At 44.6% G+C, this 25,740-nt stretch overlaps 1 protein-coding gene and 1 long non-coding RNA gene across 3 annotated transcripts in view; one reads left to right on the plus strand and one right to left on the minus strand.

Annotated features, from left to right (window-relative positions):
- AKR1A1 (aldo-keto reductase family 1 member A1) overlaps positions 1-25,241 on the plus strand; it is a 28,234-nt gene extending 2,993 nt beyond the window's left edge. For both annotated transcript variants that reach the window (XM_068141612.1, XM_068141613.1), the window contains 8 exons: positions 1,484-1,579; positions 7,485-7,604; positions 9,923-10,074; positions 15,578-15,773; positions 16,344-16,543; positions 18,050-18,122; positions 19,603-19,689; positions 23,282-25,241. In XM_068141612.1, coding sequence (XP_067997713.1) covers positions 1,490-1,579; positions 7,485-7,604; positions 9,923-10,074; positions 15,578-15,773; positions 16,344-16,543; positions 18,050-18,122; positions 19,603-19,689; positions 23,282-23,347 — 984 coding nt within the window. In that variant the 5' untranslated portion in view covers positions 1,484-1,489 and the 3' untranslated portion in view covers positions 23,348-25,241. The remainder of the gene's footprint in view (positions 1-1,483; positions 1,580-7,484; positions 7,605-9,922; positions 10,075-15,577; positions 15,774-16,343; positions 16,544-18,049; positions 18,123-19,602; positions 19,690-23,281) is intronic.
- LOC137442628 (uncharacterized) lies at positions 7,647-25,502 on the minus strand. The gene is made up of 3 exons (XR_010987715.1): positions 25,382-25,502; positions 10,290-10,440; positions 7,647-7,743 (listed from the first exon to the last, which is right to left on the minus strand). It is a non-coding gene; the product is annotated as an uncharacterized lncRNA (long non-coding RNA).
- Between the last annotated feature and the right edge of the window lie 238 nt (positions 25,503-25,740).

A 25,740-nucleotide genomic window follows, 5' to 3' on the forward strand; every position in this document is an offset into this window, starting at 1 on the left:
CATTCTCCCTTTAGTCACTGAACAACACTACTCTTCTGTGAATTTCTGCCAAGCTAGGTGTGTGACACTCTGTATAACAGAGTGCTAGCTCTTATGTTCTGTTTACACTTGAAGTGCATCTTATGCAAGAGTTGAGCTCTCAATCTTGAGTTTTCATCAGAGTCCACGTGAAGGTTTTAGCAGTATGGGAACAAGGAATCTTCTAGCTCTTTGAGAAGATAATGTCCCTTTCTGAAAGAGCAGGAAGACAAAGTTATTTTGGGGGGGAATCAAAACATATGAATATGCCAGGACCTATTGCATTTTAATCTCACTTTGCAGACAGCTGGTTCCATGTCAGAAAGATGGAAAGATGTTATATATGCACCCATTTTATGTGATCTGTTTACTGAAGTGTTATTTCCCAGTGTCTGCCTTTGAAGGTGCTTCTGTTTTGTCCTCTCTGCTAACCCTGACTTCACAACAGAAAATGAGTTTTGATTTTGTGATGAAAAAAGTAGTCTCCTCATTTGGCAGCATTTACCTGTTGCAGGTATCTAACAATTCATAAGCAATTATGAATAACCTTTATTTAGAATAAACCAAACCAGGTTGGAAGAGACCTTCAAGATCATCGTGTCCAACCCATCAACCAATCCAACCCACCCAAACAGCTAACCCATGGCACCAAATACCCCATCAAGTCTCCTCCTGAACACCTCCATGCTTGCTACAAAGGCAGCCACAGTGTTTCTGGTTTTCTTCACAACACCAGACAGCCTTGATAATGAGTATTTTCTCTCTGAGTGGGTGAAAATTCGGATTGAAGGGTGACAAAGGACGTACATGGCATAAAAAGATGGGATTGATATGAGCAGTGATGTTCTTCAGAGCATTAATTTTTGGTTTGTTTTTCTGGGCAATGCCTTCGTGGCTCACTCCAAATCAAAACCCTGCCTGTATGAGGGGTGCAAACCTTAACCTGCACTGGCAGTTTCTGTCAGAATTTATCCCTAACTACAGCAAAACCGAAAGCTTCATTCCTGAGGCAGCTGGTAGTGAGTTGGTAAAAGAGAGAGTGCTGAAGTCCTGTGGGATTACTGTACACTAAGGGGAGGGGAACATCTCTTGCTCCCTTCTGCCTCATCAAAGCTCACTGATGATTTAAAAAAACAACCATATTTTAAAATCTCAACTTCCCTTTCAATTTTATGTTATTCCAGGATGCTTCTTTTTGTACTTCTCAGCTCTGAGAAATATTAAACCTGTGCATTGTAAAGGGAAAGAGAAAAAGAAGGAAGAGGAGAAAAAAGGCTCCTTTTTTTTAGTCTCTCCAGGGTAGCTATTAATTTCCTTTGTACCAGTAAAAACTGTGAAGAACCTACTTCATCTTTAGCATCATGAGAACCTCTGTGCTTTTAGGTATTTGTTTTTCTATTAAAAGGTAAATTGTTGCAAATCACTGACTTGCTGTGAAACTCAGTTTGCTCTTCTTCTTCTTTAGGGAAAGATGTCGGCAGCATGCAGCTCTGTTGCTCTCCACACTGGGCAGAAGATGCCTCTCATAGGACTGGGAACGTGGAAAAGTGAACCTGGCCAAGTAAGCAGAGAACAATACAGAGTTGTGCTCTCAACTAGTATTTGCATTATGTGCACCTCTCTTGAAGATCCTAGATCTGAGGCCTGGATCCTTTGCTTGAATGGGATTAGTCTTAAGTCCCTTGAAGTCAGTGTAATGTATGTATGTATTTGCATGACTAAGACCTTAAGGCATGAAAACAGCAGCAGAAGATCCTTTAAGACTTGTCAACCCAAGCCTTAGGCAGTGATGCATTAGGAGATGAATCCAGAAAGAGGTTAATGAGTGGGGTGAGATGGGGAAAAATGCCTGACCCTTCCACTGGTAAATCCTCAGGCCTTCACTTTGACCAAACATTCCTCTGGCTTGGGCTGGCGACTCAGCTGAACACATACTTTTGAGAGGCTAGAACTCTAGTTGTTCTTAAGTGCTGTTCCAACAGTCAACCTATGTTTAGTCAAAAACAAAGAACTTACTTTGGTTGCCCTGCTTTTAGGCTAAGACGACTAATATGTCATTAGACAGTCATGCTGCTTCTAAAGGCAATGGATTGGCAAACACCACACTTGGAAACAATTCAGTGTGTTACTACAAACCCTCTGTGGGAATGTTGGCATGCTGTGTACTGTCCCTTCTAGTGTAGTACTTCTCCCTCTTTTCTGTGGGGTGTGTGTGTTTGGTTTTTTTCTGTTTCATTTAGTTAAAAGAGACATTCTTGGGGGAAGAGATTGCACATGCTTGCTGTAAAAGGCATCATCTACTGCTTGGTGCAATTCATAGCTGGGATTGTTGTTTCTATGTGTCTTGGATTATGTGTACCATTGCATGTCTGCAATAAATGTGTTTCTTGCTGCTACTCTTGCATTAGTTTCATGATGGGCTTTTGAGGATGTCAGATGGCATTGTGCTTGTGGCTGAGAGGGAAAGGTATTCTGCCAGCTAGAAAAACAGTGGGAAACAAGCTGTAAAAAGTAGATCTTTTCCAAGCCATTTTATTGTTGGTCTTCCAGTCTGAGCAACTGTCCGGAGAGCGTTAGGAGTAGAAGCTTTGCTGACATGGAAGCTGAGTTGGGGTGAGAGCTCAGTCAAGCTCTTAAATGAGGACAAGGGTGAATGTTCAGCTCTGTCACTCAAAACATCAGCTGGCAGCTGAATTACATTTATTAACATGCAGGAGCTTAATAGATGAATTTCTGTGCACCCAAAGCAGTTAAATGTGCATTGCCTAAAACTAAAGAAACAGAACACCAATGCATTGTTTATTGTGTGCACTTAACTGTTCTGAGGAAAGTATGGTGTCATAAGAGAACCAAGGAAGCTCCTGCTTGGGTACAATTTAAGCCTAATTCAGATAGATTTTTGCCATAGGAAGTGCTTCCAGCACTTTTCCTTGCCAAGCTGATCTTAAACAAGCCTTGACCTTGTAGTCAGATCTTAGCAGTGCAATGCAAGGGCATCTGCAGCCTTAGTTTCCTTGCTGGTAACAGCAGATGGGGGAAATAATTGAATCTAAATCCATGTTGGAAGAGCACAGGATTTTATGGGATTTAGATCCTCTATATCCTTTCATAGAATGTAGATCCTATAAAATAATAGGATATTTTGTGTCTTACATGATCAAAAGCTGAAAGATGAATTTGTTTTCCATGTTACCATAGGAGCAGGATAGAGGGCTATTGACTGGCAGGGAGAGCAAAGTACAGAAGCTTATGAAATGAGTTCAAAGAGAAGTCCATTCAGACAGGAGCATCAAGAATAACTGAAGCTTTTTTGTTTTTAATGTTGGACCTTGAATGTCTGTAATCCTTTAGTGCTTTGTTCTCTTCTTACAAGTGTGCCATGCTTTCAGCCTGGAGGATTGATCCCCACCTGATGAGCAGTTTGATCTCCTGAGGCAGAGAGGCTCAGATTGGGGAAGAGAAACAAAGGGCTTAGGGAAGTTTTATTTCTGTGTGAAACAGCAAGAAAGCTGAAGAGGATGTGTACTTCAGAAAAGCAGTTGGACTGGGTGTCTTGTGACAGGATTGCTTCTGTGGAGAAGACTAGTTCTTGGAAAAGCTTATCAGGCAATCTAGAGAATCCCGTTTATGTGCACAGAAATGCATTAGTGAAGGTGTATATTGAAGGAAGGTCTTCAACATCTGAAGGATAGGAGACAGTTCTTAAGTTGGCACTACTTATGTGGTGGTCTGAGTTCTCTTTCAGCCTGGTTTAGCATTGTGTGTGCAAACTGTGGAAGAGCAACACTTAGGTTTGGTCATTTTGTATTTCAGTATCATGTGGACTGATGACCTGGGGTTTTTTTGTGTTTCCTGTCAGCAAAACATACTTGGACTGCTAAAACGTGACATCTTTGCAGGAAGCAGGGGAGGCTGTCAGAGCCCTTGTCTTCCAAGTGTTGTTGACTGGAACTGAGAAAACCTCTTCAAAATGTCTTGAGGCTGTGCAGAAGAGGGTCCCTAGTCGCTTGAACTCTGTGTTACTTGGAAATACAAAGATGGCTGAGTAGTTTTTCAGCTGGAAATCTATAATGAAGTGGGACTTAAAGATTCTGGTTTTGAGCCTACCACTGCTTGTCATCAGTATCATGTTCCTCCATCTTTAAATCCAAAAAGAGCAGGGAAGGCCAAGTCTCTTGTTAGGATGTATACATGGGATTGTGATTTCTTAGGACTTTGCTATACAGTGGAGGAGAGTAAGGCTTCAGCTGAAATACTGTGTCTGTTTTGGATCAAAGCCATTCAAGAAAAACTTAAGCCAGATGATGAGGCAGCAGCTACAGTGGTGCAAGGTTTGGAAAAAATGAGTGGTGATGAAGGAAGGAGGAGCCTGAGAAGCTTGAGAGAAGGTGTGCTGGTGCATTCCAAATGTGCAAAAAGCTCTTAAAAAGGACAAACCATGGATTTCAGGACTGGGGTGTGACATCTGGGCTGTTTTGGTTAGACATCTAAAAGGCTTGAACATAAAGATACCTAAGCATTGGAACAGACTGCCTGTCACTTAAGAGTTTTGACAAAGGTGCTTAGGAGTGGCTTAGATTTAAGTTTGCCTTTCTGTAGGGTGTGGGGATCGAGTAGGCAATGCCTCAGGATCTGCTCAGACCAACTTTCTGTAGTTACATGATGCTGGGTTTGTGAGTCATGCTTAAGCTGTGTGATTCAACTTGCCTAATGCAAAATGAACTTAGCTACTCCTTCCATAGCAGCTACTCCTTCCATAGCAGCTACTCCTTCCATAGCAGCTACTCCTTCCATAGCAGCTACTCCTTCCATAGCAGCTACTCCTTCCATAGCAGCTACTCCTTCCATAGCAGCTACTCCTTCCATAGCAGCTACTCCTTCCATAGCAGCATCAACAGGCTCCCAGGTGACCTAATTGTGGCCTTCCAGTATCTGAAGGGGGCCTACAGGAAGGCTGGGGAAGGACTTCTCAGGATCTCAGGTAGTGATAGGACTAGGGGGAATGGAATGAAGCTGGAGGTGGGGAGATTCAGGCTAGATGTGAGGAGGAGGTTCTTCACCATGAGAGTGGTGAAACCCTGGAATGTGTTGTCCAGGGAGGTGGTCGAGGCCCCGTCCCTGGAGGTGTTTAAGAGCAGGCTGGATGAGGCTCTGGGCAGCCTGATCTAGTGTGGGGTGTCCCTGCCCATGGCAGGGGGGTTGGAAGTAGATGATCCTTGTGGTCCCTTCCAACCCTGAATGAAACAATGAAACTATAATATATGGCAAGCTTGAAGGATCCTTTAGCTATTGTTACTCCACAGCACCAAATACCCAGAGGCTCAGGAAATCTCCATCTTCTTCTGTGTTGCCTTTTTTTCCCCTCTGCCTCTCCAGCAATGAATACACCTGTCTGAACATCATCTCAAAAATGCAAAACTGTTCTGTTCAAACAAACTGCTCTTCTGAAATTTACAGTAGTTGAGATTTCTTTCCCCTCTAGAAGTGCTTTTTTTTTGCACAATTTTCTCTTGATTGTTTGCTTTTTTTATTTGGTGGAACAGGAACTCTCAGTTCACACTGGAATGGCTCAGCAGGCTGACAGTAGTTTACACAAACACAGATTTTTTTCTGCTTCAATCCAAACCTTATTTAAATGACCAGTCCCAGTTTTGCAGTGCTAGAAAAGTATCAAAACATGCTGATGCAGGAATACAGCTTCCTGTGTTTTTGCTTTGCAAGAAAATGTGTTTGAAGTGCCTTATCCCTAGTTTTCTGCAAGTGGTGCCTGCTGTTCATTTCATGGCAAATTTTGTGCCTGTTTGGATTAAAAACAAATTTATGCTGCTCTGGTAGAGGAAACAGGAGAGCAGTACAGAGGAGGTGGTGGAGTCGTCGTCACTGGAGGTGTTCAGGAGGAGACTTGATGGGGTGCTTGGTGCCATGGGTTAGCTGTTTGGGTGGGTTGGATTGGTTGATGGGTTGGACACTATGATCTTGAAGGTCTCTTCCAACCTGGTTTAATCTAAATAAATAAAGCAAGCACCTCTGTTTAGCAAAGTATCACCAAGGTTGGAAGAGACCTCAAAGATCCTTTCCTTTCTGCTTCAGCTCCACAGCTCTCACCTTTTTGGAGTCTTGAAATTGGATGTTGAGTCTGAAAAGCATTTAATGTGTCTCAAGTGATTTCGGAATTACCACCACATTGACTTTGTGGTGACCTTCCGAGGAATGTCTTTGTCACAGTGAAATGGGTTGTAAATGCCATCCTGCTAGAGAGAGGAAGAGCTTACTTCACTGCTGTAATAGAAGTGCTTTGTCATTCTAGCTAAGGGAAACTGGTCTGCATTCCAGCTTTCCTCTCAAAACGCCAAAGAATGCAATCAGGATATTCCTGTGTCTGCCTTGCCAAGGAGAAAAAATGAAACCCACCAGTAGAAGAGAGATCTATTTCACACTTGATTTCCCCTTCTTTCTGAGCATCTAAAAGCAGGGCTGTACACATCTTTAGTTGCTGTTAATAATGTTGTCAGCTTTAAAATTTAAAGTGCTGGTGCTTCAAGTTGAAGGAAATCAATCTCTCTCTGGTCTATGTGAACACATTACTAATCTTTTGACGTGAGAGATTTAATCTCTATAAATACTTTAGGGCCTTATTGCATCAAGCTTTATATACAGAGTAATTCCCAAGTGGGTGAAAAGCAAGGTATAGAAATCCCTGTACAGTTAAGATGTACTCTTACTGTAGCACTTCAGAGGGGTAGGTGTAAAAGAGAAGATAGATTTACTATTCACTGGAAGCCTAATGGGAGATCATTATGACACTGACATTTGCAGTCATTTTCGGTTCCTGCAAGGGGTGTGTGGCTGCTGGCAACACTCTCATTGTCAGCAATGTGAAAAGCAATATGCAAAGTTGAGAGCATCAGGAGATCCCCTGCAGGCCATGGGTTAATACTCAGCCGTGTAGTGACTTCTGTTGTGCAATCAGTCCAAATGAAGACAAGGAGGGAAAATGTGCTGTATATAAATAGTATTATCTTAGAAATTGTTAGCAGTTGAACCAAACCCAAACTGTGGCAATTCTGGAATTAGAAACAAGACTCTTTACCAGGAGAAAGGAGGTATCTTCCAGCCTTGAGTGACATTGATCCATTAATTTATCAATTCCAGAAAGACTGTCTTCCTGAGAGGCAATTTATTTTAAACCTGCTTCTTAAAGCTGATGTTGTATTTAAGAGAAGTGTGACAACTACAGTTAAGAAAGCATAGGGATTCTATCTGGTGAATTTTGCATGCTTGGCTTGTGTGCATGGTCCATTTTCATGTTACTTCTGAAGCATCTGCTCACTCCTAAAAGCTATGCTACAGGGGAATGTATCCTGCTCTGTTTGCTCATGACTGTATGTAGGTTGTTGGAGATGTTTCTCACTAAGTGATGTGTCCCTTTTCACTGATTGCATTGGGTAATCTCTTTCTGATTGCAGGTGAAAGCAGCAGTGAAATATGCCCTTAGTGCAGGTTATCGCCACATCGATTGTGCAGCAGCTTACTGCAATGAAGGGGAGATTGGTGAAGCTCTCCAGGAATGCCTTGGGCCCGACAAGGTAAAAGGGCAAGAACCACCATGCTGACTTACCTGAAAGTAGTCTGTAAAGTCAGCATTTGTGATTTTCCTCCTCCTCCTCTATCACAGCTGTTTGTTATTGATCAGGAACAGACACAAAAGAGGGCTTCCTCTCCTGGCTGTAAGAAGGGGAAAAGATTGTTGGAACAATTGCAAGCAAGCTACAGACAGTGCCTGTTAAAAATTGTCTCTGCTTGCTCCTTTCCCCATGGCAAAGAATCCCAATTTGGGTATCAAAAATTGGAGGTTCCCAGAATCAGTAGTTATAATGTAAGATATTTGTCATGATGTAGGTGAAAAGTTCCTCCAGTTTGCCATTCTGGAACAGGATGCAGCAGTGGATATCCACAGCAAATTCAGTGGCATGGATTTTTTTCTGGTTATAGTATCATAGTATCAGTCAGGGTTGGAAGGGACCACAAGGATCATCTAGTTCCAACCCCCCTGCCATGGGCAGGGACACCCCACACTAGATCAGGCTGCCCAGAGCCTCGTCCAGCCTGGTCTTAAACACCCCCAGGGACGGGGCCTCGACCACCTCCCTGGACAACCCATTCCAGGGCTTCACCACTCTCATGGGGAAGAACCTCCTCCTCACATCCAGCCTGAATCTTCCCACCTCCAGCTTCATTCCATTCCCACTAGTCCTATCACTGCCTGAGATCCTGAGAAGTCCCTCCCCAGCCTTCCTGTAGGCCCCCTTCAGATACTGGAAGGCCACAATTAGGTCACTTTGGAGCCTTCTTTTCTCCAGACTGAACAGCCCCAACTCCTTCAGTCTGTCCTCGTAGGAGAGGTGCTCCAGCAAATATATACACTTTTGTTTAAGCAGTGATTGCATTTGAGGGTTTGGTAACTGTGCCTCTAAGGCCTGCACCTGAGAAGCCATGACCTAAATCTAATGTGGTGTGACAGGCATTCCTGTGGATGACATGGAGTGGAATCTTAAGTTCATCAGCCCTTGCCCTGTGGCCTGAGGGGCCAGAAGGATTACCTCTAACAGCCTCAGAGCCCATGGAAAGAAAGTTTCTGCTTCCCTGCTGCTCTACCTTGGCTTTAGAGCATTCCCTTTGTTATATAATTAGCTTGAGAGAAGCTGCCCTCAGCTTGCCCCAAGGATTCCTTCCTATTAAATATGGTAACAAATTCAGGGAAGCATAGGACTCTCTTCCTCAGTTTGTACTAGCTAGCTAACTTAATACTAGACATTTGAAAACATTTTTCTCTTTGAATACAGCAGCCACAGGTGAAACAGAAATAACTAGATGGTTGGAGAAGAGAAATGAAGGAATTAATAATTCCATCTTCTACAAACTATTTCACCGTGAGAGTGGTGAAGCCCTGGAATGGGTTGTCCAGGGAGGTGGTTGGGGCCCCGTCCCTGGAGGTGTTTAAGCCCAGGCTGGATGAGGCTCTGTCCAGCCTGATCTAGTGTGGGGTGTCCCTGCCCATGGCAGGGGGGTTGGAACTAGATGATCCTTGTGGTCCCTTCCAACCCTGACTGATACCATGATACTATAGATCTGAGTGAAATTTGGTCACACATAACACAGTGAGAAGTGCCCTCTGAAGGTGTTCTGTCCTTCAGCTTTCCAAGTACAATCTCCCTTTGGCATTTTATGCATCCTAGTGAACAAACTTTCTGTTTGTTGCATTTCTGGCTATTTCCCTTCTTTTACAACATGCAGGGCACTCAGTTCTAAGTGTGTTTCTTCAGAACTTGGAAACTGAAGTGCAGAGGTTTGGGTAAACTTCTCTTTTTCCCACGCTCTTCCCATGAGAAGCACTCTTAGTTTATAACATGATGAGTACAGTAAATTAGCTGGCTGTGCCTGGAATATGTGAACTGTTAAATAGAAGTTACAACATTTACATATGAATAAACTCAGTAAGCTGCTTTTTTTTTTATGGCCACATCACACTTAGTAGAGAAACCCTCGAATTGGAAAGTTTGGAAAATTGTGTAGGTGGAGAGGACAATTTTGGGTTTTAGAACTCCTAATAAATGTCTAAGTATGTGGTGTGTATTTCTGTCACCAATGTGATATTTCTCTCACTGTTCTCCATCCAATAGATTTTTGAAAGGTTTAATTCATGGGTTCTGTGTTACTACAGTTTCTTCTTCCCTCGTCCCTTCCCTTTCTTCTTCCCTCGTCCCTTCCCTTTCTTCTTCCCTCGTCCCTTCCCTTTCTTCTTCCCTCTTCCCTTCCCTTTCTTCTTCCCTCGTCCCTTCCCTTTCTTCTTCCCTCGTCCCTTCCCTTTCTTCTTCATTTTCTTTTCTTTCTTTCTTTCTTACAGGCTATTAAAAGAGAGGACCTGTTTGTAACATCAAAGCTCTGGAATACCAAGCACCACCCAGATGATGTAGAGCCAGCATTAAGGAAAACACTTAGTGATTTGAAACTGGATTACCTGGATCTGTACCTCATGCACTGGCCTCACGCTTTTGAGTAAGTTCTACCTGGAAAGGGCACAGAATGCAGACACTCCAGTTTTTAATAAGTGGCTGTTGTTATATCCTGAGGGCCTTCTTTCTAAGTTATTAATTTCTTCCTTTGTGTACTGCCTGTAAGATGTTTTTCAGTGTGGCTAATCGTGTAGTCCTATACACTACACCATAGACACTGTATGGCCAGTCTTTTCCACCCATCACCTGTACACTTACCCATAGTTGGTCCTTTCATTCACAGAAACAATCCTTCAAATGTCATTTTTCTTTGACTTTCAGGTTGTGGTGGGAATTCTACAGTAGATTTGCAGCAGGTCTTTTAAATAAACAGTAGAGGAGACAAAACTTCTGGCTTTGTGTAGAAGCACTGTAAATAGAGAAGGGATAATTGTTGTTATTGTGTAGCAATGCTGAGGGTGGAAAAAAAATGAATGTTAAGTCTTAATTTAAGATCTTTAAGCAATTACTTAGATTTTTTTAATAGTGAGAACAACCAGGTGCCAGAGACAGATGACTGGAAGCAGTCCAGCTGGGGAAAAGTAACAAAACTTCATGGCACAGGCAGCTTACATTCTTACACTGGCTGGAAATTTGTCAAATATATAGTATATTTGAATTTTAAAATACTCCAGTGTCTTCATCGAGGCACTGGGGAAGTGTGGCAGCTCTTTGTGGTTCTGCTGCTGGCCTATGTGGCAGCCTTGAGGCCACATTGGCCACAACAACCCCATGCAGTGCTACAGGCTAGGGTCAGAGCGGCTGGAGAGCAGCCAGGCAGAGAGGGACCTGGGGGTGCTGGTTGATGGTAGGCTGAACATGAGCCTGCAGTGTGCCCAGGTGGCCAGGAGGGCCAATGGCATCCTGGCCTGCATCAAGAACAGTGTGGCCAGCAGGAGCAGGGAGGTCATTCTGCCCCTGTACACTGCACTGGTTAGGCCACACCTCGAGTCCTGTGTCCAGTTCTGGGCCCCTCAGTTTAGGAAGGAGGTTGACTTGCTGGAACGAGTCCAGAGAAGGGCAACAAAATTGGTGAGGGGTTTGGAGCACAAGCCCTATGAGGAGAGGCTGAGGGAGCTGGGGTTGCTTAGCCTGGAGATGAGGAGACTCAGGGGAGACATTATTGCTGTCTACAACTACCTGAAGGGAGGTTGTAGACAGGCAGATGTTGGTCTCTTCTCCCAGGCAGCCAGTACCAGAACAAGAGGACACAGTCTCAGGCTGCGCCAGGGGAGGTTCAGGCTGGAGGTCAGGAGGAAGTTTTACACAGAGAGAGTGATTGCCCATTGGAATGGGCTGCCCGGGGAGATGGTGGAGTCACCATCATTGGAGGTGTTCAGGAGGAGACTTGACAGGGTGCTTGGTTGCATGGTTTAGTTGATTAGGTGGTGTTGGATGGTAGGTTGGACTCGATGATCTTGAAGGTCTCTTCCAACCTGGTTTATTCTATTCTATTCTAAATCCTGGCAGTTCCGCGGGCCGCAGCTTTATTTATCTGTAAAATGAGAATTAAGTGTTCTGTGACAGAACTTTTTGCTGGTAGTTATTAACTGGACTGGCCAAACAGATGCAGTGTCATGGTGCTATCTGTATGAGGGGTAAATGGAAATGGGAGTTGGTCTCTTCTCCCAGGCAACCAGCACCAGAACGAGGGGACACAGTCTCAAGCTGTGCCAGGGGAAGTTTAGGCTCGAGGTGAGGAGAAAGTTCTTCACAGAAAGAGTTGTTAGCCATTGGAATGTGCTGCCCAGGGAGGTGGTGGAGTCACCATCCCTAGAGGTGCTCAAGAGGAGATTGGACGTGGCACTTGGTGCCATGGTTTAGTCATGAGGTCTGTGGTGACAGGTTGGACTCGATGATCCTTGAAGTCTCTTCCAACCTTGGCAATACTGTGATACTGTGAAATCACTTCTTATGACACTTTGATTCTGTGCTGTGAGGAAATACAAGAGCCTTGTGTGCTTGTATGCCATGGTTTAGTTGATTAGATAGTGTTGGATGATAGGTTGGACTCAATGATCTCAAAGGCCTCTTCCAACCTATTCTATTCTATTCTAGTATCTGAAGGGGGCCTACAGGAAGGCTGGGGAAGGACTTCTCAGAATCTCAGGTAGTGATAGGACTAGGGGGAATGGAATGAAGCTGGAGGTGGGGAGATTCAGGCTGGATGTGAGGAGGAGGTTCTTCCCCATGAGAGTGGTGAAGCCCTGGAATGGGTTGTCCAGGGAGGTGGTTGAGGCCCCGTCCCTGGAGGTGTTTAAGCCCAGGCTGGATGAGGCTGTGGCCAGCCTGATCTAGTGTGGGGTGTCCCTGCCCATGGCAGGGGGGTTGGAACTAGATGATCCTTGTGGTCCCTTCCAACCCTGAATGATACTATGATACTATGATACTATTCTACTCTATTCTATTCTCTGGAAGCTGACTAGCTAAGTGCTAAATGCACTTATCCTACAACCCCCTCAGAAACAAAGTTCCTTGCTTTGATGACAACATTGCTTGCACATCTACAAGCATGTGGCAGAGAGGGAGTGAATCTCTTGACCAAATGTTTGGAGACCACTCAGCAGTGGAAAGCCTCTCACTTTAAAAGGCATCTGGCTGTTCTACAAATTTGAGAACCTTTCCTCCCCCCCCCCACTTCCAGTCATATGAACTTTTACTAAGCATACAACACTAACAGTAAAAGGAAGTAGAGATCTGTTCCAGAGCATAACAGAATGAGGAAGTGTTTTCAGCTAGAGCTGGTTTGGAGAAGGAACTGTTAAAAAATTCCCCCTGTTGTGAAACAGGTTTGTTTTCCAGTTGGTTGAAAACAAAATTAAACATTGCTGTGGTAGTAACACAACACAAAGAATTGTGCATCTTTAGATAATACTAATATTTAAATGGGCTTGATGGTGATGTGGAAACAGTTGGCAGAACTGACACTCTCAGAAAAGAAACTGTTCACTCTGCAGTTTTCCATTAGCTCTACTTCAGCTGGTTTAATGTGTTGTTACCTCTAGCACCCATTGGTGAGCTGAGGGAAGCTGAGCAAACAAGTGTTATTTACACAGAAATTAAACCAGGCTTCCAGGTGAAAATCACAGTGCCTCTAGGACTTAGAAATTAATCTCTTGCTTCATATAGTAGTCTTGACACATCATAGAATCAACCAGCTTGGAAAAGACCTCAGAGATCATCAAGTCCAACCTAATACCTGACACCTCATGACTAACTTAACCATGGCACCAAGTGCCACATCCAATCCTTTTTTGGACACCTCCAGGGACAGTCACTCCATCACCTCCCTGGGCAGCACATTCCAATGGCAAATTACTCTTTCTGGGAAGAACTTTCTCCTCACCTCCAGCCTGAACTTCCCCTGGCTGTGTCCTCTTATTCTGGTGCTGGCTGCCTGGGAGAACAGACCATCCCCTCCTGACTGCAGCCTCCTTTCAGATAGTTGTAGAGAGCAATAAGGTCTCCCTTGAACCTCCTCTTCTCCAGGCTAAACAACCCCAGCTCCCTCAGCCTCTCCTCACAGGGCTGTGTTCAAGGCCTCTCCCCAGCCTCGTTGCCCTTCTCTGGACATGTTCAAGTATCTCAGTGTCCTTCTTTAATTGAGGAGCCCAGAACTGGACACCGGACTCAAGGTGTGGCCTAACCAGTGCTGAGCACAGGGCACAATGACTTCCCTGCTCTTGCTGGCCACATTATTTCTGATGCAGGCCAGGATGCCATTGGTCTTCTTGACTCCCTGGGCACACTTCTGTCTCGTGTTCAGCCTACTGTCAACCAGTACCCCCAGGCCCCTTTCTGCCTGGCTGCTCTCCAGTCACTCCAACCCCAGGATGTGTGTGCATTTGAGGCTGCTTTTCTGAGTTGGGAGCTCATAAAGCTTTCAGAGTTACTCTTGGTTGTAGATTCATCAATGACATCAAGAGGAACCATCCCCAGCTGCTGCCATTTCTTACACTATTCACTGCTTGGCTAGAGCAACATATGACAGTCTCTGAGATCTGAGCTAGCAGTGTCCTGCAGTGGTTATGGAGCAGTGCTCTTCCAGTGGGATAGCTTGTACCCCTCCAAGCATGGACTGCTCAGACAGCAGATGTAGGCCTCTGGTATGGTGGTGTCACCTTGCATAACCAGGTTCTTTTTGCATGTTTTAGGGTGGGTTTTATTTTGGTTTATTTTTAACATGGGGTGGTGGAAGCACACCCAGCCTATAAGCAACACATACATGTTAAGATTTCTGTGAGAATCTGCACTTCTGTTGGATGGCAGCACTGCTACAGAATCCAGAGGGAGTGGGAATCATAGTATCATAGTATCATTCAGGGTTGGAAGGGACCACAAGGATCATCTAGTTCCAACCCCCCTGCCATGGGCAGGGACACTCCACACTAGATCAGGCTGGCCACAGCCTCGTCCAGCCTGAGCTTAAACACCTCCAGGGATGGGGCCCCAACCACCTCCCTGGACAACCCATTCCAGCGTTTCACCACTCTCATGGTGAAGAACTTCCTCCTCACATCCAGCCTGAATCTCCCACCTCCAGCTTCATTCCATTCCCCCTAGTCCTATCACTACCTGAGATCCTGAGAAGTCCTTCCCCAGCCTTCCTGTAGGCCCCCTTCAGATACTGGAAGGCCACAATTAGGTCACCTCAGAGCCTTCTCTTCTGCAGACTGAACAGCCCCAACTCCTTCAGTCTGTCCTCATAGGAGAGGTGCTCCAGCCCTCTGATCATCCTTGTGGCCCTTCTCTGGACACCTTCCAGCATCTCCACATCCCTCCTGCAATAGGGGCTCCAGAACTGGAGGCAGTACTCCAGGTGGGGTCTCACCAGGGCTGAGTAGAGGGGGAGGATCACCTCCCTCGACCTGCTGGCCACACTTCTCCTGATGCAGCCCAGGATCTGATTGGCTTTGCAGGCTGCAAGTGCACATTGAGAGCTCCTGTTGAGCTTTTTGTCCACCAGCACCCCCAAGTCTTTGTTCTCAGGGCTGCTTTCCAGCCAGTTACTGCCCAGCCATACCAGCCTATGCCAGTATACTTTGAATACAATCTCTCCTAGAGAGCCCTTAGCCCCAAATCCCTTTGGTAGCAGATCCAAACAGATTATGTAGAATCAGTCCTCTCTCAAAAAACCAAACTGAAAACCCAAAGCTGCCCTCCAGGTTGCTGCTCTCTAACTCATCTGCCTTGCTAGGATCAGCATGTGCAAAGAGCTCCTGCTGCATGTACAGTGGCTTATCAGTTCTTTATGGTTACTGCTGTACAGGTAAGTGGCTTCAAGTGCCATGTAGCAAGTTTACATGGGAGTGACTATATGTGAAATAACTTCTTATAGGCCAAGTCAGCATAGTGGAGTTTGACAAACAAATCTGCTCAGTTTGTGCTCTACCCTTCCAACTGTATAAGCTTTTTAGAGTCCTTTGAGGAAAGTTTCTGTTAGTGAAGAACTAACATGCTATAAATGATGTGGTATGTGTACTTACACTTCACCTTTGGTGCTGTAGACGAGGGGACAACATCTTCCCCAAGAACCCTGATAACACGATGCGCTACGACTACACTGATTACAAGGACACCTGGAAGGCTATGGAGAAGCTGGTGGGGAAAGGTCTGGTGAAGGCCATTGGGCTGTCAAACTTCAACAGTCGTCAGATTGATGATGTGCTCAGTGTGGCTACTGTGAAACCAGCTGTGCTGCAGGTAAGGTGAACAAAGGAGAGCATGGCTGCCTTTGCTGTTTGTCCTTGGGGGTGAAGGATTTGCACACCAATACTCCAGGTGTAGACAGGGGGTGCAGGTGCTTATATAAAGGGAAGAATGGAGCTAGCTCTGCAGGTGTAGGCACACAAACACAGACTAATTTGTTGGGGAGGAGGCCTGTATCCATGTTCCACAGTCATTTATGCTTGTTTAGTTGATCAGATTTTTTTGTAGAGGTCATCTCTCATGAGGATCCATTTAGTCTATAAGAAAGGAAGACTGTGAGGGAGTCACTTGAATGCCTTCTGTAAAGACCTCCTTTGGTCATTCTGTGATCTATATGGTACATAGGAAAAATCCAGCACACTGTACTTGGGTGGTCTGTTCTCCTTTTCCTGTAAGCTTTCACTCTCCTGGTAGTGAGGTATAACTGAACCACCTACGGACTTCCAGAGTCTGGAAAAACCACCTGTGATGCGCTTGGTTCTGTTGTGCTTTTGCCATCCTGTTTGTTTAGAGTTTTGTGTTGATACCTGTGATCTAGCTGCTCATTGTGGATTGTTTTAATAGGTAGAGTGCCACCCTTACCTAGCTCAGAACGAGCTGATAGCTCACTGCCAGAAGAGAGGCTTGGTTGTCACTGCCTACAGTCCCCTTGGCTCTCCAGACCGCATGTGGAAACACCCAGATGAGCCTGTGCTTCTAGAAGAGCCTGGCATCAAAAAACTGGCAGACAAATACAGCAAGTCACCTGCACAGATCATCCTCAGGTACAGAAGGGTTGTGAGAGAGGATGGCATCTGGGGACACAGCCCTCAGTCAAAAACACACAAGCTGGAAGAAATTAACTTAAATGACATATTCTTCCACATCAGCGAGGAGCTAAACCCATAGGGAGTGCCAAAAGCAAACCCCATGTGGTGCTTTTTTGACACAGGTGGTAGAGTTGGTTCTGCCTTAGGACAAGCAGATGAAGTGGGTAAGAGGAGTCCATTCAGGGCATGGATCCATGCCTGGGACAGATCCCAACCTTTTAGAATAGAATAGAGTTAACCACATTGGAAAAGACCTTTGAGATCAAGTCCAACCCATCACCCAACACCATCTAACCAACTAAACCATGGCACCAAGTGCCCCATCCAGTCTCTTCCTAAACACTTCCAATGATGGTGACTCCACCACCTCCCTGGGCAGCACATTCCAATGGCCAATCACTCTTTCTGTGAAGAACTTTCTCCTCACCTCCAGCATAAATCTCCCCTGGTGCAGCTTGAGACTGTGTCCTCTTGTTCTGGTGCTGGTTGTCTGGGAGAAGAGACCAACCCCCACCTGGCTACAATCTCCCTTCAGGTAGTTGTAGAGAGCAATAAGGTCACCCCTGAGTCTCCTCCTCTCCAGGCTAAGCAACCTCAGCTCCCTCAGCCTCTCCTCACAGGGCTGTGCCCCAAACCTTCCCCCAGCTTTGTTGCCCTTCTCTGGACACGTTCCAGCAACCCAACATCTCTCCTAAACTGAGAGGCCCAGAACTGGACACAGGACTCAAGGTGTGGCCTGACCAGTGATAGCAGTAGGACAATTAAGGCAGCAGTACACCACATTTAAGTGCTGGCTACTGAATTTGCAGATGGTCAGTTGCTTGAACCCTCCATTCAAATGGGCTCCCAGGAAGAGGGGCTGAGGAAGGGACTTTCCATCTTCACACTGAAGGACCATTTGCTGGGGTTTTTTATATAGCAAAAGCTATCTGCTGGATACTGGGAAACAAGATGATTGATCAGAATATGGTCAGCACTTTGTAAAGTAAAAGAGGAGATTTTTCTTTTGGACTTGGCTCTTTCAATACCACTAGTACAGTCTGGGCCACCAGCAGTTACCCTGTCTGCTGAAGATTTTGTTCTGAAACTACTAGACAGGCATTTGAGGTTTGGGAGTTTTCTTCTAGTTTCTTGGTGGTTGTCATGCTATAACTTGCATAAAATTCTTAAGCATGTTTTATCTGACTGTTTCTTGGGTTTTTAGCTTAAAGCACCTGAAACTTGCTTCCTTGTTCCAAGGCATGAGCAGCTTCCTCTCACTGATTAGTCTAGTGGCTGCTGTTCTGCTTAAGCTTGGACACATTAGGTCCTAATACAACACAGTGCTACGTCAGCCCTCTTCTGGGTGTTTTTATTTCACATAGAAATGTGGCATCTCTGATGGCACAGATCCAGCCAAAAGAACTACTGTGGTTCTTGGGCTGCACACCCAGAAAAATCTCTTTCCTTCTCATCTTACAGATGGCAAGTGCAGCGTCAAGTGGTTGCCATTCCCAAGAGCGTCACTCCGGCTCGCATTCAGCAGAATATCCAGGTGAGCTTAAATGGAGGAAAGGAGTTTCAGCAACATGTTTTCCTGTGAGTGATACACTGTCCTGCAGCTTGCAGAACAACAAGCTGAGGCACTTGGTTCATGCTTGCTCATCAGTGTATTAGAATCATAGAATCAATGAGGTTGGAAAAGACCTCAAGGATCATGAAGTCCAACCTGTCACCCATGCTTAAAAGGGAGGGTAAAGACTTGGCTTAAAACCTATCAAGTTTGTTTTCCAGCTGAGTGTGTGCATGTGTGCACAGGCACAGTCTTGCTGTCAAAAGGTAAAGAATGCACTTTGTAGCAGCTAAATGAAAATTCTTTACTGAAGTGTATCTGACATGTGAACTTACTGAACAAGGGAGTCTCTTCATGATGTTCTTCATGAGTAACAGTTGCTCTGCCTGACAAGCGAGGGCTGGTGACGTACTTCTGCAGCAAACTGTCACTGATGCTGACAGAATAGAATTAGTGTCATTTGCTTCTCTTCTGAAATAGCAGCAGCTCACTCTAGAAATGATTTCAAAACTCTGACCTCCAGTAATTTGGAGAGACGTCTCTGAGCTCCGTTTTTCAGCCCTCACACAGATGGGCTGGTTACATGTTTTCAAGTGGGGACTTGTTTCTGGAAGTGTCCCTCCCATAAACCCAAGTTCTGCCATGTAGCAGGTACTGGGAATGTCAACAACCCCCAGTAAACTCTGCACTTAATCATGGTTTAGATCTACATGGGAACAGAGCATTTGATTGAATTGGCAGCACGCACTTGGAGGAGCAGTCCTGCTGCCTTTTATCTCTGTGGAGGAACGCTGTGCAGTGTCAGTGTAAGCTTGGAGTTGGCAAGTCTGTGAGCACCTCAGGCTTTAAGCCTTTTGTTTTGGTGTTCCTTACAAAATTTGCTTAATTACAACTGCATATTTATAAACAGAAGGCAAAAACTAGTGCTGTCTAAAGCCAAGATTATTACAGGTACATAAATGCTATTGATCAGAGTTGTATGGAAATTCCCTCTGTTTGAGGCTCAGACTTGTCCAAAGTTGCAGCTTCATTGAAATATTGCAGGTGCTGTTCTGTTCAGTTTACCTGAGCTTTAACACCAGGACCCTGCAACTCTAATATAGCACATGGTCTGTTTGCTTGGAAGTACAAAAGAAATGTTATGTAACTACAACTTGAGAAATTATTCCAGTCTTGTATGTGTTTGCCTCAGATGAATTGTGGTGTTGCACAATCAGCTGAAATGAAACACTTGAAATAGCCATCAGTGTCTTGGGTTACTGCTGCTGTTCCATTCTGTCCTGGATTATTGAGAAGGGAACCTTTTAGCCTGTAAGTTGGCTCTATGGCTCGTGGGGACCTGGAGGAGTTCACTGCTCAAGGGGATGGTCGTGACTTAGAAAGGAAACAAAACCAAGAGGGAAAACTTAACATCAATTGAATATGGTGGTTGTTGAATGAAGCCTCTTGCTTTTGTCCTCAGGTGTTTGATTTCAGCCTCACAGAAGAGGAGATGAAGCACATTGGAAGCCTGAATAAAAACTGGCGTTACATTGTGCCAATGATTACGGTAAACTGCTCATGTTTCTCTTTATGTGCACCACTCAGGAGTTTTGCAGTTTTCTCTCTTCTCCTGTCCCCATCAGAACTACTTGCTCATAAGAACACTGTATCCTTTTTTTTACAGTATCTAGAAAGAGTTTTTCAACAGCTGGATAGAAAAGGGTTAACTTCTTTGGCTACTGGTGGTTCTCAGGTTGCCATTACTGACAGAGTCTCATCCTACTTCAAGTTGCACCAAAGTCCTGCTGACTTTTTTTCTTCTTCCATACAAGCAGGCTAAGGTCCATGTTCCTCCACAAGTGCTCTTTGTTCCAACTCTCCCCATTTATTTTATACCTGAAGGCTCAGGGTGCTGTTAGTTCTCCACATCCCTGGTGGAAGTCACAGGATGGAATTTATCCCCTCCTCCCCACTGGATGTCTCCCCTTTCCGCACCTGTTGCAATGACTTTCTTCCAGTGCAAGGAATTTGGCTTAGGCTGTTGTATTTTTCATCCCAACTCTATTAGCCACAGCATCTTTTAGCATCAGTAGTTTATTTTCCCATGAAGCCATGTGCTGTCAAATGCCAGACTGGTTTTGGAGAAACCAATGCCCTGTAAGTGTTGAAGTCCTCTTGGTCTGCCTTTTCTTGTATTAAAGGATCTAAGCTTGCTCCTTTTCCCTCACTGTAACAACAGCAACAAAGTCAGTGCTTTCTTGTCTTCTGTCTTCATAATGCTCTTCATTTCTTACTGTCCTGCTTCTGGCTATACAACAGAGAGCCACTGCCATTCCTTGGTGCATCACTGAGCTATAAGGAGTCTGAAGTGATTTACCCCTTCTCTATCATACAGTACACTGCATAGATACAGTAGGTCTAGCTGCAGATTTGGAAGCCTTCAAGCATGCCCTTACCTCTCCAACAGTTTGTCTACCTGTAAGTTACTCTTCAGTAGTCAGTGGCTACTGGCTAAAGAAATTCTTTGGGGAGAGCTTTTCTCCAGGATTGATCCCTGGGTTTTTTTACTACTTGGGAGCATATCAGCTACTGTGAGTTAGAGAAGGGATGCTGTGAGCATGTGGTGAATGCCTGCCTTGTATCAAGGGGAGATACTTGTTAAAGCTTTCACTGTTTGTCATGCTGGAGCTTATCAGAGCTTCAAGGCCACACTTTTAACTGCACAGTTGGTTCAGGATGTGTGTGTAAATAAATGCCCCCACATCCCTGCAACCAAAATTGTCACTGTGTTTATGGGTTGGCAGTCTGTACACCAAACTCCAAGCTTAGCTCCTGATCTGTGAATGTGGTAGTGATAAGCACACCTGCTATTGACAATGTTTCTTTCATGTCTTCTGCTACTTGTGCTGCAAACAAAAGTTGGTTTGTTAATGAAAGGACAAAATAGATTCAAATGCAGCCTGGCTTGGATGAGCTGTGGATGATTCATGAGCTTTCGTTACCTGGGAGACCTGATCAGATCACAGTGATTCACAAAAGGGAGATGAAATACAGTTCAAAGTGCTAGCCCATCCAGCTAGAAGAAGGGTGAATGTGATGCAGCTGGGCTTCAAAGATATTGCCATATTGTCAGATAACAGAGGAAGAAGCCAGATGAGAACTAAAACACGACTCTAGCTGTAAGATCTCTAGTGGAACCTTTTGTCTCCTGCCCATCCCCTCTGGGCTTATTGGAAAGAATTTTCATCAACTGAGAATTAAAATTCCTGACTAACCTTTCATGCCTGCTTCCCCTATGACTCTAATTTATAATGTCTAGATTTCAAAGTGTAGTATGGTTGTGATACCAGAGCTCCTACTCTTACTGGCAAGACTGTTTTTCCTTGCTTTACTTCATGGAGATCGAAGCACACAAGTTCTTAGACCTGTGCCACTCTTCTCCACATGGTGCTTTGTTTAAAGCCTAAGGAGAGCCTATTGCATTGCATGCACTCAATTTACATTGCTTTACACTTCAACCAATCAATATTTGGTTAGAGGTTAGAAATTACCTTGCACCAACCTGAAATCCAAACTTTTGCACACACATTAATTGGCCAAGGAACAGACTTAGGTGAAACTTGAACGAGTGGCAAGGCAGGAGGAGGAGTGATGCTACAGTACACATGATATCTGGCTGGGTTTGATAACTAGCTGCCACTGACCTGCAGTGTGTTCACTGCTGCTCTTACTCCTCTGCCTCCTCTCAGATTCCCAGAGTAGACTGGAATCAGCTATGAGAAACATTGCTTCTGGCAGCTGCTGTCTTGGCATGCTGTGAACAAGAATGCTCGCTTGAAGAGCTGTTCTGTGCAGCAAAATGTGCAGGGCTAAGAAACAGAGGACAAATGAGGAACAGGAGTTCTAGGAACAGGAGGAAGCTGAGAATATCAGGAAACCTCAAGGTACTGTGGTTCTTTTGTCCACAGTTCTAAGGATTGCCTTCAGTTGACAGCTTCACTTTATTTTAACCTGAGCATCAGTCAAATGTTGAGCCTTATGATGGAAGTTTTCTGTTCTGTAGTGCCCCCAAGTGACTAATTTTACACTTCAGTAGCCACTGTGAGCAGTGTGTTACAAGGGGTTCCAGTTGTTGCTTTGAAATGCGGGTTTCATACTGAAAGCTAATGGAGGGACTTTGCTGATGGCTGTGTGATTTGGAAGTCCCTGTGATTCCCTCTGCCCCTGTAACGTTTTGAGTGATTGCTGATATCACATTTGCACATATGAAAGTCACATTTGTATGTATAAAGGACAACACTTTCTCTAACATAATTAATTACAAGTTTGAGCTGAATGATGCCAGTTAGTCACCCAGGGAAATGTGTACCTCTTTGCCAGTGCTGCTCCTAAGCTAAACACTCAGGTGTTGCAGATGAGGAGCAAGGTTTTACTTCAGTTCCTCAGAAGTTGGAGGTGTTGCAATGGAAAGGGTGTTGCAACTAGAAATGCAGCTTTTGCATCCAAATGGTTAAAGGTGGGATGTGGGAATTGCAACTTGCATGTGGCCACATCTGCTTTTGGGCTAGCCTGAGCCTCTCCCTATCTGAATATTGGTTTCAGTGTTCCCGTTTTGCAGCTGGAGAAGCTGGGCTTCGTGGAAATGCTCTTAAACAAAAACTGATAGGAAGGAATTCAGTGACAATATTATTGCTTCAGTATGTGACCCTGAGCAAGTTATTCAATGTGTTTCAGCTTATCCATCTGTAAAACTGGCAGCCCAGCAAGCCTCTCTCATGGAAACACGGGCTAGAGCTCCAACTCCCATAGTGTTCGGAGGTGTGCGTGTTACAACATTTGCCCTGTAACAGCTACAAGGCAAAAGGCTTTTAACTATTCTTTATTGAATTCTTCAAGAGTCAGATTTTTCTAGCCTAGAGCAAGAGTCTTTCAAGCTGCTATCTCCTTTTTAAAATCTATTTTACCTACTTTTTTTTTCCCCCCAAGAAGTGCTGAGGAGACTCAGGAGTCAGAGGGAACAGCTCGTGTTTAAGCTCAAAAAAAAAAGTGCTCCCAGATGTTTAGGATATGAAGAGTTGCAAATCTGAACCATGCAGACTTTGAAACTGAGAGCAGGAATGGATTTTTATCCTTCTGACTTGAGTCTGTCTCTTTCACAGGTGGATGGAAAGCTAGTACCAAGAGATGCTGGACATCCCCATTACCCCTTCAATGATCCTTATTAACAACTGGAGAAAATGAAGTGCTAGAGGAACATGCTCCTCTGCATGCCCCTCCACGGAATAATTGTTGCTGAATTTGCCTAAATGCCTATCCAGAAAAAAATCCTTCTTTCCTGAGTATATTTTCTTCCAATACACTGCTCTAATTGACCTCCTCTACAGAGATACTGGAGCTTCCATGCCAGTGTGTGTTGATTTATCACAATGACTGCAGGCTTGCTCCTGGAAGCATCAAATCTTTTGGGGGATTAGAGAGAGTGGGTGAGTCTAAATCAAGTTTGAGTTATTAGCTGGGAGGGGGAGGAGGGGAGAGGTGAAGGCATGAAAGCATTTTGAGATTGAACTGCTCAGCCTTCAACTTTGATACCTCTAAGCTGTTTTTTGTTTTGTTTTGGTTTTTTTCATACAGGGAATAAAGTGAAGTGTGCTATAGTTGCACTGTGTCCATAAACTATTGCTTAAAACCCAAGCAACCAGCCATGCCCAGTGCTTTCTTTCTCCACTTTAGAATATTTGTGGAACTTAGTATCCTTTTATTTTTTCCCTTCTTAATTTGCCTGTAGATCGATGCCCTGGAGCAGACCTCCTGCCTGTCATGGATAAGTTTTAGCTCTGATTGTCATGTCACAAAAGCATCAACAACTCTGTGTAGAAAAACACTCTGGTTTTCCTGTAAAGCTGTCTAGTGTCTCTTTACCAAAGATGTCCAGTTCTGCAAGGTCACAAAATTAGTTCCTGACTATACAGCAAAGAGCTGTCAGGGGCCCCCTTAACCATTTTAATGTCATATCTTTGACTGCTGCCATAGTTGATGCTTGGGAGAGCTGGTCCTGTTTTATCACAGACCTGCTGGTAACACTGGGCAAGTAATTTGTCCTGTGCCTCTAACTTTGCCACTTGCCACATCTTTGTGCCACTCCTTGGCAGGGGACTAATTTACCAAGTGGTAATACACAGCTGAGCAGGACTGGAACTCTATAGCTCTAACAAGGGGTTTACTTTGTTTGTTTCAGTCTCTTAATGAATTGCTTACCATCTGAGTACAAAGGGCATGAGGTGTTAGTACCTCCCAGTGCTCTGATAGTGATACCTTTTGTGGCCTTTTCTCTACCTGTAAAATAGGATTAGTGCTTATTTTCCTTAGTGCAGGCAAGGCAGAATTTCTAAAGGCCTTTGGGATTTAAAACAAAGGAACTCTTTCAGATCTGTTGATGCCAGTCAGAGAGTCAGAGGCATGACTCCTCATTTTCTGGTGGATAAAGAAACCTTAAGTGACTATAAGTGAAATAAAGAACACCTTTTAAAAGTGATTTTTTCCCCCCATAGCAATAACAAACAGAGTTAGGGGGAAAAAGTATGCTCTGGATTCACAGAGTTAAGAAAATGAAACAAATGTTTCCTTTCAGTTCTTGATCATCTCGCTTACTGTAGGTCTATAGTAAAGCTACATACTCATCTCAGGCGTAGTGCCTCCAAGTATTTCCTGCCCTGGGCCTCACAGTGTGCAGCCAAACTGGAACAAACCTGTTTGCCACTTTTTGTAACCCTTCTGTAAAACGTAAAGAACTTGTGTTCCTTAGCGAAGCATTTCCTAATCCCTGTTGAACTCACCTCAGTGGAGGAAGCCAATGTAGCTCAATTAGGATTCCTTACTAGACTGGATATATTCTTCTAAGGGAACTGAAATCCCTCCTTTTTCTTTTGTTTTTTGTTATTCTAATCAAACACAGGTGACTTCGAATCCAAATCTTCCTGCAAATCAGTAGGGAAGCAGTTTGACTTTGAAGGGGCTATGTAGAACGTTAACAGCAATCATCCTGCCAAGAAAAGTGGCTTTTGTTGCATGTATTTCTACTTGCATGTTTTCATGTCTTAAATAAACACTATACTCAGTCTATGACTTTGGGACTTCTTCCCCCGCTCGAAGGTCGGGGCCACAATTAACTTTTTTTCTGGTTGTTTTTCTGAGTGAGTGAGCACAGAATTCCCAGGAAAAGCAGATGAATTCTGTATCTCTGTGAAACCCACAATTCCTACCTTTGTTACTGTGCATAGCTGGAGCTGGTGAACTTTTATCTTGAAATAACACAGGGGGAAGTCAGCTTCCAGGTCTCCACCAATGGCTTTGCTGCTGCTGTGCAAGTTTTCTGGAGGTCTCTGCTTCCCAGGGCTGCTGCAGCAGCCATGTCTGCGTTGTCTGCTGGCTTGCATGTGCTGGGGGAAAAGCAAAGCCTCTCATGAGGCAGAGCCAACAGACCTTTAAAGGTCTTTTTCAGCCCAAAGCATGCTATGATTCTTGAACAGGCTGAGACTGAATGTGATGAGATTATGCCAGAGCAAGAGTGCTAGTGTTCAGCAGAGACACGTGAGCTCTTCAAAGAATAGGCTGGTGCTGT

The sequence above is a fragment of the Melanerpes formicivorus genome, unplaced genomic scaffold, assembly GCF_026170545.1.
Source record: "Melanerpes formicivorus ecotype bairdi unplaced genomic scaffold, bMelFor1.0.p_v2 SCAF_7, whole genome shotgun sequence".
Taxonomy (NCBI): Eukaryota; Metazoa; Chordata; class Aves; order Piciformes; family Picidae; genus Melanerpes; species Melanerpes formicivorus.